Source organism: Cornus florida, unplaced genomic scaffold, assembly GCF_030987335.1.
Source record: "Cornus florida cultivar Cherokee Brave unplaced genomic scaffold, ASM3098733v1 CherokeeBrave_3.0.0_Hap2_Chr07, whole genome shotgun sequence".
NCBI lineage: Eukaryota > Viridiplantae > Streptophyta > Magnoliopsida > Cornales > Cornaceae > Cornus > Cornus florida.
This window is the reverse complement of record NW_026775577.1, coordinates 29934952-29949609: the sequence shown is the minus strand read 5'-3', so window position 1 is coordinate 29949609 and position 14658 is coordinate 29934952. Positions and strand designations below refer to the sequence as shown.

At 35.7% G+C, this 14658-nt stretch overlaps 1 protein-coding gene across 1 annotated transcript; it reads right to left on the bottom strand.

Annotated features, from left to right (window-relative positions):
* Window positions 1-11535: 11535 nt before the first annotated feature.
* On the bottom strand, window positions 11536-13707 carry LOC132267624 (UPF0481 protein At3g47200-like). Its single transcript, XM_059768756.1, has 2 exons — window positions 11871-13707; window positions 11536-11790 (listed from the first exon to the last, which is right to left on the bottom strand). Exon 1 carries the CDS (start codon window positions 13346-13348, stop codon window positions 11885-11887), a length of 1464 nt encoding a protein of 487 aa, XP_059624739.1. The 5' UTR covers window positions 13349-13707; the 3' UTR covers window positions 11536-11790; window positions 11871-11884.
* Window positions 13708-14658: the final 951 nt, after the last annotated feature.

Below are 14658 nucleotides of genomic sequence, written 5' to 3'. Positions count from 1 at the left end.
ATGATCTGATAAACCATAGTTAAAACCAAAATCAAAATGCAAAAGAAAATGACGAAAATGTCCCCTATGTGCATACATTGCCAAGCTAAACAAGTACTTGAAATAAAGGCAATCATTTCATAGATTAAAATGTTTAGCCCTTGGCCTCATTACACATATGAATAAAGTACATCAAAATAAAGTAATGAAGGTGCTTATTACATAACAAAAGGGAAGCAAACATGTTTCATATAAGCTACACATTACAACATCAAAAGAGATTAAAACATGCTAACACTTGCATGCTTTTAAAATAAAAAACGTCCACAACGCCAAGCTATATAAGAGTCTATGAATGATGTCCCTCCATGAAGGGACTTCTTTACCTGAAAATAACCCAATCAACTAGGGTCAGCAACTAAAGTTACTCGTAGAAAGAAGAGCATTCGTATACCCTAAAGTTTCAAGTGTCTTCTAAGTTCAATATAAACGAATACAAGGGATCATTCCACCTAACGTCTAAGTTGCAAGGTGAACTAAAGGATCATCTCAAGCTACATTAAGCAATTGAAATGCAATATGCAATGCACAAGTATACTAAACTATATTGAAACCTCAAGCACCAACCCACAAGCTACAAGTAATCAATGATTAACAACTTGGAATTGAATGCAAAATCAAGTAGTAGAAAAACTAGGACATGTGGTCTTAAGTTTAATCAAGACCTTACAAGTTGTTATGGACAATTACAACCCACAAAGTACTACCTTGTACGCACATTTGGGGAGAACTCGTACCTCCCGCAATAGAGCCAAACTTTAGCCATTACATAAAACATGTCCTCACAAGCTTTCTAAAATTAACAAGTTCATAACTCATACTCAAATAACAATGCCTGATACCATCTTTTATGCACAAGTAGGGTGAAACCACATAAATCATGTCCTAGGGTTTCATGTCTACAATGGCATTTAAAATGTCAAATCTTCAATGTGCGATATGTTACACATATAATGGTATACTAAATGTCAAATCTTCAATGTGCGATTTGCTACACAAAACAATGATACTATATGTCAACTAAATCAAGTTACCATCATGTAAGCCACAAATACTAAATATACTACAATCTAGTAATAAGCTTCCAAGGTAAACATTAGTTATATTCTATAAGAGTTCATCATCACGACAAGAAAATCTCTAGAATTAGTAATAAACTAACTGGACAATATAGTTATACAAGATATATATATAAGCTACACATACTTGAATCTTCAAAACTTAAGTCAAGTATATAGAATCATCATCTAAATGCAATCCTATAACACAATAAACAAGTATACGATATATATATATATATATATATATATATATATATATATATATATATATAAAACTCCAAATACAATTAAAACATAAAGAAGATAAACATACTATAACTCTTACCTCACTAGAGGATTGTTCCTCTAGAATCTAAGGCAAATGGAGGTAAATAGAAAAACCGAGCAAAGGTTTTATAGATAATAGGAGTATTTGATCTTTAAAGTGGAAGGCCAAACTCCAAAGGGAAAGGGTTTGAAAATCTGAAATGGGAAAGAGGGTTTCAAGGTTTAACAATGGTGTCCAAGGTGGAAGCTTAGAGAAGATAAAACAATTTCTCTAATTCCTCCACTAACTAAAGTCTTTATAGTTCATTACACTAGACCAACACTACCTCACACACACACACACACATCCACCCTCCACTTGTCACAATCCTAAGGCTCATCACAAGGCTAAATCTCAAGCCTACTCTTGTCACCAATCTAGGCCAACAAGTGTACTAACCAAAAGTCCACATGTGGGTGAATCTTCACCCTCCACTTGTCACCATCCAAAGCACCCTCATAAGGCTTAATCATAAGCCTACACTTGTCAACATCCCAAGTTAACAAGTGTTCCAATCCAAGGTGAACAAGTGGGTGAACCTATACCCAACACTTGTCACCTAAACAAGCTTCCAAGTCTCACCAAGCAATGGATGACAAATGGTCCAAAGGAAAAGTGACACTTGTCATTAATTCCCAAAAATTGCAAAAAGGTCCCTCCTCTAAATATCCCAAGGAATATTTGCAATAAAGTCCCTAAGACGAAAAATAATTACATAAAGCACCCTGTAAAATAAGAATATTTTTGAAGAAACTATGCATCCATACTCCTACAAAATGGAAATAACCAAGCATGTTTTTCAACAAAATTAAATCATGCATTAATAGCAAAAGCCAAAATGATGTAATGCACTAGGTGTTGAAAATCAGTTCCGGACACCGAAGCCTACCTCGAGCGCAACAAAACCCTAAGGTATCCCGAAAAAGAATAAATCAATCAAATAAATAAATTAAAATGCAAGATGAAAAAAGGAGAAAGGAAAAAAGGAAGACTCGGTCTTCACAGGATTTATTAATCTAATATTAAACCTTAGTCATTTTTGCTCTGACACGCCCTATAAAAATATATTAAAAAATAATTTTACTATTATACCCTTTACTTTATTTAACTCTAAGGCCTTGTTTGGTATCTGCTTTACTTCATGTGTTTTTGTTGCAAGCTTGCTACAGTAGTCTTTTTTTTAGCCGAAAACATGTTTGGTTCGGCCTGCTTTGTTATTAACAGTGTCAAAACATTTCTAATTTTTGGGCTAAAAGTTGAAACACCATTTTGGTGTTTTATCATGTGTTTTGGGTATTGTTGGCCCAAATAATTACTGTAGCGGAGGAAGTAAAATGACCCAACTTAAACCAGACTTGCAACATGTATATAAACCACGCTTAAAACATTTCAGTCATTTGATAGGGTTTCTAGAGAGCTCGAGCGAAGGCGATTTTGTGGCGATTCAGAACTAATTTAGGTAAAGGCTAGAGGGTGATTAGATTCGGCGATGATAGAATCCCCTCTCTTAATCCTCATCTTCCCAGTAACATTTATCATTTTCCTAGTTCCCAAACAAACCCAGAACTAATTTTCCTTTTTCTCTTTTTTTGGGTCTAATTTTACCCTTTCATTTCTGATGACCCAATCACAATACTTCTAATATCTATGTCAAATTCCTTGGATTCCGGCAATCAAACATCCCTGCCCTCGAACCCGATTTTCAATGGCCCTAAATGAGCCTTTATGTTCTATGCTTCTAAATGTCATCTTTAAGAAATTTTGGTCTTCTAGGCATTTTTGTCAAATGAGGCTTTACGGTTCTGTGATTAGTTTTGATAACCTAACAAAAAAAGAAAAAGAAAAAAGAGCACAAATATGTTTGCTTTGTGATGACATCTAGTTCCCTGAAAAAATGTTATAGGTATATAAGACAATTTATATTTCTTTTCTATGAGGAGTTTTTATACGGTATGTGAAAATTCTTTCTGGAAATTTTTAAGAGTGGACGTTTTGGAAATTTTTAAGAGTGGATCAGGTGGGTAATGGACGTTGTTGGAAATTGGCAACTTCCATTGACTAGTTTGGAACTCATAAATTTTTCAATTACATTGAGTTTACCAGTTGTGAAGTTCTTTTTCTTTTTTTGGATGATTATCTGTTATGAAGTTTGTGTGTTCAATATGATGACTATTTATATAGAAATAAATTTATAAATATATTTAAAATTTATAAAAACAATGATAACCAAAATTGTATTCTGTTTATGTTTTTTGGTTTTTTTTTTTGGGTGATTATCTGTTATGAAGTTTGTGTGTTCAATATGATAACTATTTATATAAAATTAAATTTATAAATATACTTAAAATTTACAAAAACAAATTAAAAACAATGATAACTAAAATTGTTTGTTTGTTTTTTTTTATTATTTTTTTTATTATTATTATTATTTTTTTGCGATAGTTGGAGTGACCAACATGTTTTGTTTTCAGAATTCTTTACCAAACATGTTTTGCATGTTTCTATTTTTGAAATTTCCACAACAAAACATTGTTCTCAAACGTGCTTCTGATTTTTTTTCTGAAATACTCCTAAAGAAAAAACACCGTTTATGTTTTAGCTAAAAACAAAACGCCAAAAACAAAGCGCATGCCAAACGGAACCTAAGACTTATGTCATTGCTGATATGTGCAGATAAAACATTAAATGACAATATTACCCGTTATTGATTTTAATACCATATACCCTGAAGTTTGATTTACATTCTATTCGCGCGATTTTTTTTTGTCTTACGTAGGTCGATGGACTCTTTGCGGGCGTGCCAGAGTATTTATATAAAACACTCAAAATTAAGAATTGAACACCAGCCTATCCCTTTTACTGATGGCTGACTTCAGGCGAATGTGTGAGAGAGAGAATAGTAAGAACTCCTAGCAAGGTTCTTTTTCTGCCTTGTTTGCAAGGACTTTTTATCTAAGTGTTAAAAGAAATAAAAATGCAATGACTTAAAGAAATTTGAATGAATTGGCTGAATTTAAATTAACTTTAAAGAAAGACGGCTGAATGAAAATTGCGAAAGTAAATTGGTCAAATTAAAATGGATGACAAGAATTTAATCAATTGCCAATGAAATGGATGACAAGAATTTAATCGATTGCCATTTAAATGAAAACATTTTGAATTAAAATAGTATAACAAAATGTAGTGACAAGAATTTAATCAATTGCCAGTAAAAGGAATGACCAGAATTCAATCAATTGCCATTTAATTTAAAAAATTTTGAATTGAAATAGCATATTTAAAACTGGCAGAATGGAAATTGCATGGAAAGTAAAGAAATGAATTAACATGACACAAATCTGATCAAAGATTGGCCATTGAATCCGTTTGCATGAAACAAATGACTGATAATGTAAATAGTATAATTAAAGCATTGCAAAAGAAGAGTAAGTTACCGGAACTTAGTTTCTTTGAATGAAAATTGCCATTTGGACAAAAGAAATAAAGAATTGATATGATGACGTTGAATCATTTGATGAATTTTTGATTCATGCTATTTTGTGGGTGGTGCTGGACGATTTGGAAAAAATACTAACTTTCCTATTTATAGAATTTTCTCTAAACTTAATTTCCTAATTTCTTGCTAAAATAACTCATTTCTTGATTTTCTCTCCTTTGTAATTCAAATTGGGTTCGATGTTGACTAGGTCTCTTTCTTCGAATGAACTTCCCCTCTTCAACTATAATATATGGATTCATCTCCATTACGGCCTTCCCTTTCAATTAGTCAAAACCCATATTCCTCATTTACCTAAACTAAATCAAAATTGGAGCTTCCTTATCATAACTCAACTTTCCTTCCTTGTTTACAGGGCTTTAGTTTTTGACCCACTGCCAGATTCCAATATTTCCTTCTGAGTTAGCAAATATGCTATGAAGTAGTCAACTATTTGTTGCTAACATTCAGCAACCTTCCATTTAGCTTGGCAGCCAAACAATATATCAAATATAATTCCACGGGTCGCCTTTTTTTCCTCCAATAATTTCCATATGGCCAATCCTCATGGTGTCATGTTGAAAATATTTGTCACTTTGTCATTGGTCCACGTCATCGCTGAGATGGCTACCAAGTTTTGGTGCCAACAAATGCCCCCCAAATTTCAAATGTCTTATCGACCACTCAAGGTCGATAAGATTTTTGGAATTTTTATAACATGAAAAAAAAACTGGCAGCCAGCGAGCTTCTAAACTTTATTTCTTCCGGACCACCTCTAAGTTGGTCTTTATTTTGCGTCAGCCAAGACTGGCCAATCCTGGTTCTTCCATTATTCTCACAAAGCTGGCTGATAGCCCTCAAAATATTAGCCTTTATAAACCCATGGTAGACTTCACTGTTGAAGTTTCCCAACTCTACTAGTAAGGCATGATCGTGATCGGCCGGGATCAAGTTGTTATGTAATGTCATTTGGGCCGATCTAACTGGTTTCTCTATTAGAAGAATAACATTCTGCCAGTATGGAACTTTTCTAAGGGCTAATCCTCTTGAATTTTTATACTCCCATGGGACTTCTGAAAGTACGCCATCCCAAGTTTTTGACTAGTCATTGTCTTTAATGACTTCAGCTATATCAGCCGAAAATACCAAGAATAGTATTTCTTCTGTGGCTGATTTTTTATCTGCCGGGTAAGCTTTCAGAATTTCAGCGGCTATAATGGTCTGAATCCTCCTTGATTCTTTATTTGGAACCTTAATAGCTGGCCGATGAAGCATTATCCTTGGCCAAAATGTCTTTCTGACTAACCTTTTAGAGTTAATATCAGCTAGACTTCTTTTCATAGTGGCTGATGCTGGTCGCCCCATTTTATTTGTTATTTTGAATCTTAACAGAACATAATTCTTTTCGTGTAGCACTGCATCGGCCAAGTAAAATTTTGCATTAAATGGCCGATTTATTTTTTTCCGTGAATTTCTTCTTCACTTAACCCTTTTTAGTTTCCATCCCCGCTTTCTTTTTTTGAAATTCGGTTGAGGTCGAAGAGCTGAAAGAATTCTTTCAGCCAATGATGGTTCTAGCTGAGGATTAGATACCACTCTCGGCCAAGCATTCTGGTAATTTGGCCAATTTGATCCTCGGTTAATACCTTTCCATTCAGGGCAGCAACCATGTTATATAAGAGCCTTGACATTTGGAATGGCTGATAATGTACTCTTGGCAAACTTAGGCTGAATCCCTTTATCAACCTTCCCTTTGGGAGCCTGGCAGATCACATTACTACCTACTATTAAAAGATGATTGTCGACCTCCATGACTTCATCATCCGCTCCCTTTTTTACAGATACGGTAGATGTTCGAGTGCCGGATGTGGCTAATTTTGGCTTTTTGTACATTGGTCGCCCTATTCGCCTAAGACCATTACCATATTCTCGTTTAATAATATTATAGCCACCTGAACCTTATCGACTGTCGTTGGCTGATTGGGCTGATCAATAACTGGTTGATCTTGATTTACCACTAACGGTTGATTTACCATTGGTAGCTGATTGGTCATTGACTGCCCCCCGAGTACCAAAGGTTTTGACTGATATACCACTGGCGGCTGATTTTCCGCTAGTGGCTGATTATAGTTCAGCCAATCTTTTAGCTGATATGTCATCTGCTGCCCCCCGAGTTTTAAATTTTGTAGCATAGGAATAGTAAGATAATACTATGTCCATTCTTGTTCCGATTGATTTACGACCAGCAGCTAATTTTCCGCTAGTGGTTGATTATAATTCGGCCAATCTTGTAGCTGATTAGCCAAATGTTTCCCTTCAAGTCTTGGCTGTGGTAATTCCTGAGCATAAAGTGGATTTAGAGCTCTCCACCCTACCTGATTGCCCCCCGGGTTAAAAGATTTTGGATGCTGTACCACTTGCGGCTGATTTACTGCAGGTGGCTGATTGTTATTCGGCCAGCCTTCTGCTTGATTAGCCATTAGCTGCCTCTCGAGTCCCGGCTGATATATCATTGGCTGCTGATTTTTCGCTAGTGGCTGATTATAATTCGGCCAGCCTTGTGGATGATTAGCCATCGGCTGCCCCCCGAATATCAAAGGTTGTGGTATGGAAGCAACAGGCTGATATTTTGGCCATTCTTGTTGCAATTAATTTACCACTGGCGACTGATTTTCCGTTGGCTGATTATAAATCGGCCAATTTTCTTGCTGGTTAGCCATTAGCTGCCCCTCGAGTCCCGGCTGATATACCATTGGCGACTGATAATAATTCGGTTAGCCTTGTAGCTGATTAGCCATCATATTTGGTTGAAGCAGAACCATCGGCGACCATGGCTGTGATGGCTGAGCATTCACTACCGGTTGAATAACCTGTGACAAAATCGGCTGAGAGGCCGATTCCTGATTATTGGAGCTCCCAGCCTGAGCCGACCTATTCGTAATGGTGGCTAAAAGCTGAGATATTATTTCGTGCAGGTCATTTTGACTTTCACTTATTCTTCCCATCGCCTCTAACAAAAAACACATCTATGTTTGAACCATTGATACTTTTGATGGTATAGTTAGTTCATCCACAGGGCCCAAGGTAAAGCTACCAACCAAAGCTAGCTGATATTCTTCTTTCGGATCTTCTTCAGTGGCTACTGCCTTTGAATTTTTCGTAAGCCATGGCATTTTTGCTTCTTCTAACACCAATTAGTGGTCTCACCGGGCGTGCCAAAATATGTTCGCACGTTTTATTTATTTATTTATTTTTTTTTGAAGATAAGATGAAATATTGTTTCGTGCAGGTCGTTTTGACTTGCACTCATTCTTCCCATCACCTCTAACAAAGAGCACAACTATGTTTGAACCATTGATACTTTTGATGGTATAACTAGTTCATCCACAGGGCCTAAGGTAGAGCTACCAACCTAAACTGGCTGATGTTCTTCTTTTAGATATTCTTCAGTGGCTACGGCCTTTGAATTTTTCGTAAGCCGTGGCATTTTTGCTTCTTCTAACACCCATTAGTGGTCTCACAGGGCCAAAATATGTTCGCGCGATTTTTTTTGGTCTTACGCTGGTCAATGGACTTTTTACGGGCGTGCTAGAGTATTTGTATAAAAACACTCAAAATTATGAATTGAAAACCAGCCTATACCTTTTTCCGATGGCTGCCTTCAGGCGAATGTGTGAGAGAGAGAATAGTAAGAACTCATAACAAGGTTATTTTTCTACCTTGTTTATAAGGACTTTTTATCTAAGTGTTAAAAGAAATAAAAATGTAATGGCTTAAAGAAATTTGAATGAACTGGTTGAATTTAAATTGACTTTAAAGAAAGACGGCTGAATGAAAATTGACTGAAAAGTAAATTGGCCGAATTAAAATAGATGACAAGAATTTAATCAATTGCCAATTAAATGGATGACAAGAATTTAATTGATTGCCATTTAAATGAAAACATTTTGAATTAAAATAGCATAACAAAATGCAATGACAAGAATTTAATCAATTGTCAATAAAAGGAATGACCAGAATTTAATCAATTGCATTTAATTTAAATTTTTTTGAATTGAAATAACAAATTTGAAACTGGTATAATGGAAATTGCATGGAAAGTAAAGGAATGAAATAAACTGGGTGAATTAACATGACGCGAATCTGATCAAAGATTGACTATTGCATTCGTTTGCATGAAACAAATGATTGATAATGTAAATAACATAGTTAAAGCATTGCAAAAGAAGAGTACGTTACTGGAACTTAGTTTGTTTGAATGAAAATTGCCATTTGGACAAAAGAAATAAAGTATTGATATGATGACGTTGAGTCATTTGATGAATTTTTGATTCATGCTATTTTGTGGGTGGTGCGGGACGATTTGAAAAGAATACAAACTTTCCTATTTATAGAATTTTCTCTCAAACTTATTTTCCTAATTTCTTGCTAAAATATCTCATTCTTGATTTTCTCTCCTTTGTAATTCAAATTGGGTTTGATGTTGACTATTGGGTTTAATGTTGACTAGGTCTCTTTCTTCAAATAAACTTCCCCTCTCCAGCTGTAATATATGGATTCATCTCCATTACGGCCTTCCCTTTAATTAGTCAAAACTCATATTGCTTATTTGCCTCACACTAAATCAAAATTGGACCTTCCTTATCATAACTAACTTTCCTTCCTTGTTTCTAGGGCTTTAGTCATTGACCTACCCTCATATTTCAATATTTTCTTCTAAGTCAGCAAATTTGCTATGAAGTAGTCAACTATTTGTTCCTAAAATTCAGCAACCTTCCATTTAACTTGGCAGCCAAATAATATATCAAACATAATTCCACGGGTCGCCTCTTTTTTCTCCAATAATTTCCAAATGTCATGAACACCGAGCTTTGAGCACTAATTCGAGAAATTACCCAAATTCTGGTCCTAACTGTTCTTAAAAAATAAAAATATAATACTCAAACCCAATTAGAACCAAGCTAGTACGCCTGGTCGAAAGTATTGCTGGAAGGTTGCAATTATGTAATCAAGAGGTTTGGGTTTGATCTTTGAACCGAATTGGATTGTAAGGCACATAGAGAGATGGAATGAGAAATATCTCTAGAGAGATAAAAGGGGGTAACGGTCATTCTGTCATCGCCGGTGCGGTCCCTCCTTGCTCATCGTCGGTTCATACGTTCTCTTCGGTAAGTGCAGTTCACTCATCCTTGTCGCCGCCGTTCTGTCCTGCTCTGCGGTGAGCGTCGAACCCAGCTTGCAGTTGGTGAGGTTCCAAATCTTAATGGTGCGGTCTAAGTAGAAGGAAACGATGGTTGGCAGGAGCGTATTGGGGCTAAATCGGACGCAGCTGAGTGTATTGTGATGCGAGGACGACGGCGGGCTGTGCTGCCACGGCGGTGAGACGACCCAGACGAAAGTGAGAGGAGCTCGACACACGCCTCCCGTAACACCGACCCGTTGCCGTGTCTGGACGTCATCTCTTCTTCTCCGCCATTGAATCTATCGCCGGCGATGTGACCGTTGCGTTGCAGAGAGTGAAAGAGAGGAGAGAGAGACTTAAAATCCCAAAAAAAAAAAAAAAAAAAAAAAAAAAGTGAAATAAAAAATAAATAGGGGGGGGGGGGGGGGGGGTGGGCCGACAAAGGTTCAACAAATTAAAGGTAAAGTTTTACTAAAAAATAATGGAGGGTAATTCAAGTATTTTATTTTATTAGTTTTAAAAAATGAGCTGCGAGAATAAGTTAAACTAATCCTGAAAAGAGTGTTACAACAAAAATGATCAAGATTATCAAAGTGCCTCGTCGAGTCTCGGGACAAAAAATATATGTGTGTTTATTTTACCATTAAAAAAAAAAATTTAATTGAGATTTAATACGAGAGAAATAAATCTAAATCGGAGCATGTTCAGACATTTAATCCTAAATCATTTATTGTTGACCAATTCAGCAAGACAAGTCATGTTAAACTATTTATTACAAAACAAAAAGTCTTATGCCCGAGCCCTAACGGAATCATATGTGAAGCATGGGAATACACATCCCTTGGACAAAGCAAATGAAGTATATATATATATATACATGTTAAGCACTTAATTTGTTTTATATATTTTACATTGGCAAAAATTTAATGTCTATGGAGGTTTGAACCTTTTACATTGAAAGGAAAGAAACTATCACTAAATTAATTACCATAGTTTAGATCGACAACATACCCAAGTTTAAGGGCGGAGCTGCATGTAGTTCATTGGCAAAAATTTAAAGTCAAAAAGCTCAAACATGAGACGTTTTACATTTGACTTTCGATAAATAGTGTATGAGTTCATGAATGTCTTGTTGAACAGAAGTGATTATTTTTTAAGACCAAAGTTGTTTTTTTATTTTCAAATATCTGAAATTCCTTTAGGTGTATTCCGTTGCATAAAATTAAAGTCTTAGAATTGAAATTGATGGGCATTGAAAATAACAACTAAGAAAATTGAACTAAAATTTTCTCAAATTCCACAAATTTTAATTTCAAACTCTAATTCCATGCAGCCTAACACACTCTTAATAACTTCCAAGATAAGTGCTAATACTACACTATGCAAGCCAGAATCCATATTAAAGATGGTTACTTAGCTGCAAAAACATCTTAGTGCATAAGAGTGTATAGCTATCTCTCATATTGCAACAAATTCTTTATTTATTGAATCCATATTAAAGATGCTCTTACATAATAAACACTCCAAAAGCAAATTAACTAGGAGAAAAAACGAAAGCAGAAATAGAAATGAGTTGCTTTTAAAAGCGCACACATGACTGATTTACTCAATGTCCTTGAAACATATATGAATCCTCTCTACACACACACAATTATTTTGAAAAACAATAGTTGTACATCAGAGTTGTATCGATGTGTCCAAATTGCTCCCATGTTGGTCCTTGTACCTGCATGCGATGATGATGAATACATATATATAATTAAGCTTATGGGAAGGCAATGAGAAAATAAATTCTGAATATTTTACCTTGAATTTGTTGGCTAATTACGAGGAAAAAATGTTTGAATGAAAGTGAGAACGAGTGCAAAAGTTGCGGCAAAGAAAGCAAAAACAGCCCAGGGACTACTAAAATAGTTGTGCAATAGCTGAGCCGTCCAGGTCTTCCTCTTGCTATTGTAGTGCTCTTGAATCCGCTCAGTGACATCTTTAATTTTACCGGTTTGAATAGGAATTACAGTGAAGCTAGACAAGGCGTTGAATAGTTTCGCCACTTCTTCATCAGTGCCAAGAAAGTTATGAATGATGTTGTGTGATCGCAACTCGATTACATCATCAGCTCCATTTATGAGTGAATTCATGAAATAGATGTAACAGCATACGTCCAATTTATCGACTCTAGAGGGAGCCAATTCATCGGCCATCATGTTCAGAAAGACCTTCTTGGTTTGGTCGCCAACCAAAACTTGAGGAATCTTTACCACTCCATAAAGACATCGAGAAGTGAAAGTGAAGTCGTTCAAAAAGCATGTGTTGCTAGGCCTGAAATGTATTCCCCTCGCTTTAAGTTCCGTGGCTGAACGAAATGAGCTTCTAAACATATCATTGACTGAGTCCTCCTGCTTGGTTGCTCTATGTCCTCTTAATCTTTTTTCAAAAATTGACCAGCTGGGAGGGTTGAAGGAACAACGACGGGGTTGGTCTTCCGACTCTTCCCCTTCCGAACTGCTGATTTGTCCTGTCATGGCGGGGGAGTGGCTGCAGACACATCTTCTCCGCGCGAGTTCTAGGATATGAAGGGGTTGCTCATCTCCGTCATACTTGGTACTATATGAATATCTTTTCTTTCTTGTCGAATCCAAGTCTGTTAGAAAACTCTTGTCGATGAAAGTCTCAATCAAATTAATAAATCCCTTCCCTTGGTCTTCTGGGCATCTTGTGCTCGCCAAGGTTTGGAGAACTAGGAAAGGAAGTTGGTTCTCCAGCAAAATTAAGTCCCCCATTAACATAGGCTGTCTACCATAGCCTAGATGCTCAGAAAGTTCCGTCAAGTCTTCGGACTCATTTTGCAAATATTTCTCAATAAAATACAGAAGGAAACAACCATCAACGAACATCATACGGACGAATGCTTCATCGTCATATGCATCTGTTGAGCCATCGAGGTAGCAACTCCTAGCATCGCTGACCACTTCTAAGATCTTGTTACGGAATTCCTGGATGTCTCGTTCACTGTCGGCTACAAACGAGCGTGCCATTCTGGCCTTGAAAATTTCCATTTCTTTGAGCTCTGGCCTGCCATGGTGATAGGGACCGATAGAAACGATTGCAGGGTCAAAGGATTCATTATTTTGTGTGCCCTTCCGTAGTTGTGGTACAACCTTCTGTATTTTATCTCGTTGAGGTGGCAAGGACTTCTCTTCCATTATGGATATCATCCACTCACCACCATCTTTGATTCCACCACTGGATTCACCTTTTTCATAGCTCAACTCACTTGCTGCCATTTTTGTGTCACAAAACTTAACCGAGATAGCTAGAGAGTGTGTAATTTTCTCCTCTCCTTCACACAGATGAATAAAACTCTATTAATTTCATAATTCAAGCAGAGAAAATTGAAGTTGATTCTTTTGTTGGAACAACAATTAATGGTCGATATATAAGAAATCAAATGCAAGAAAATTATGGGTTTACCTACGGCAAGAAATTTCAAAAGCCACTTCAAAAGGTTCACAGTAGATGTGACTAAGTTTTAATTAAGAATATATTATGCGAAAACTCAAATGAAAGCAAAAACAGACAACATGTTGAGTGGCTATAAAGAATGAAAGTATTGTGCCAAAACGCAAATGAAAGCAAATACAAAAAAGTGAAGCCGGAGACAATATTGTGCGAAAACTGAAATGAAAGCAAGTACAAAAGGACAAAATGCGTAGGAAAATGTAATGTATATTAGCAAGGGTAAGAGTTTATTTTATATATAAAGCAAATACAAAAGGTCAAAATGCGTAGGAAAATGTAATGTATATTAGCAAGGGTAAGAGTTTATTATATATATATATATACATATATACACACACTCCGTATTTGTCTTTTCCTTTTTTCTTTTCTTTATTATTGTTGTTGGGAAGACTTATAAAAATACTTACTTGGATTTTTCTTGATTTGAGGTTTGGGTAACATTAACGTAGCCTCATTTTTTATGTCTCTCTGGATCTGTTTCCACTTTTAAATTTGCTTTCGGTTGGCTTTTAGTACGATAATTTATTACTTTAAAGCTGCACCACATGTGATCTCTTTTTTAACTATTTGTATTTGCTTTAATTTGGCTTTCCGCATAATATTTTCTTACTTGAAGCCACACCACAGACACGGCTCTCTCTTTGACTTTATGTGTTTGATTTCGTTTGGATTTTTGCAAAATATTTCCTTAGTTTAAAGCGAACACATGTTGTCAGAGCTCGGTGTCAGTACTTGTGCGGAAATTTTTAAATTTTGAAAACAGGTATGTATCTTTCTATTTTAATTAATTTTATTTAAAATTAATAATTTAATTAATCACATATAAGATGAAAGTAAAGTAAAAAAAGTAGAATTGAGAGATGACACCACGATTTTTAGCGAAGAAACTCCAATGGTAAAATAAACCAGCCACTATATTTGAAACAAAAAATATAATGTATTTTGACTCAGGCTCACACCCTATCATTCTACCAAATACCAATCGTTGATAATTTTTGGCTTTGCGATGTCTCGCCTAATAACTCTTGACATTAGGTTTACTCTTGATGTAATGACCTGGTCATTTTCCTTCTTT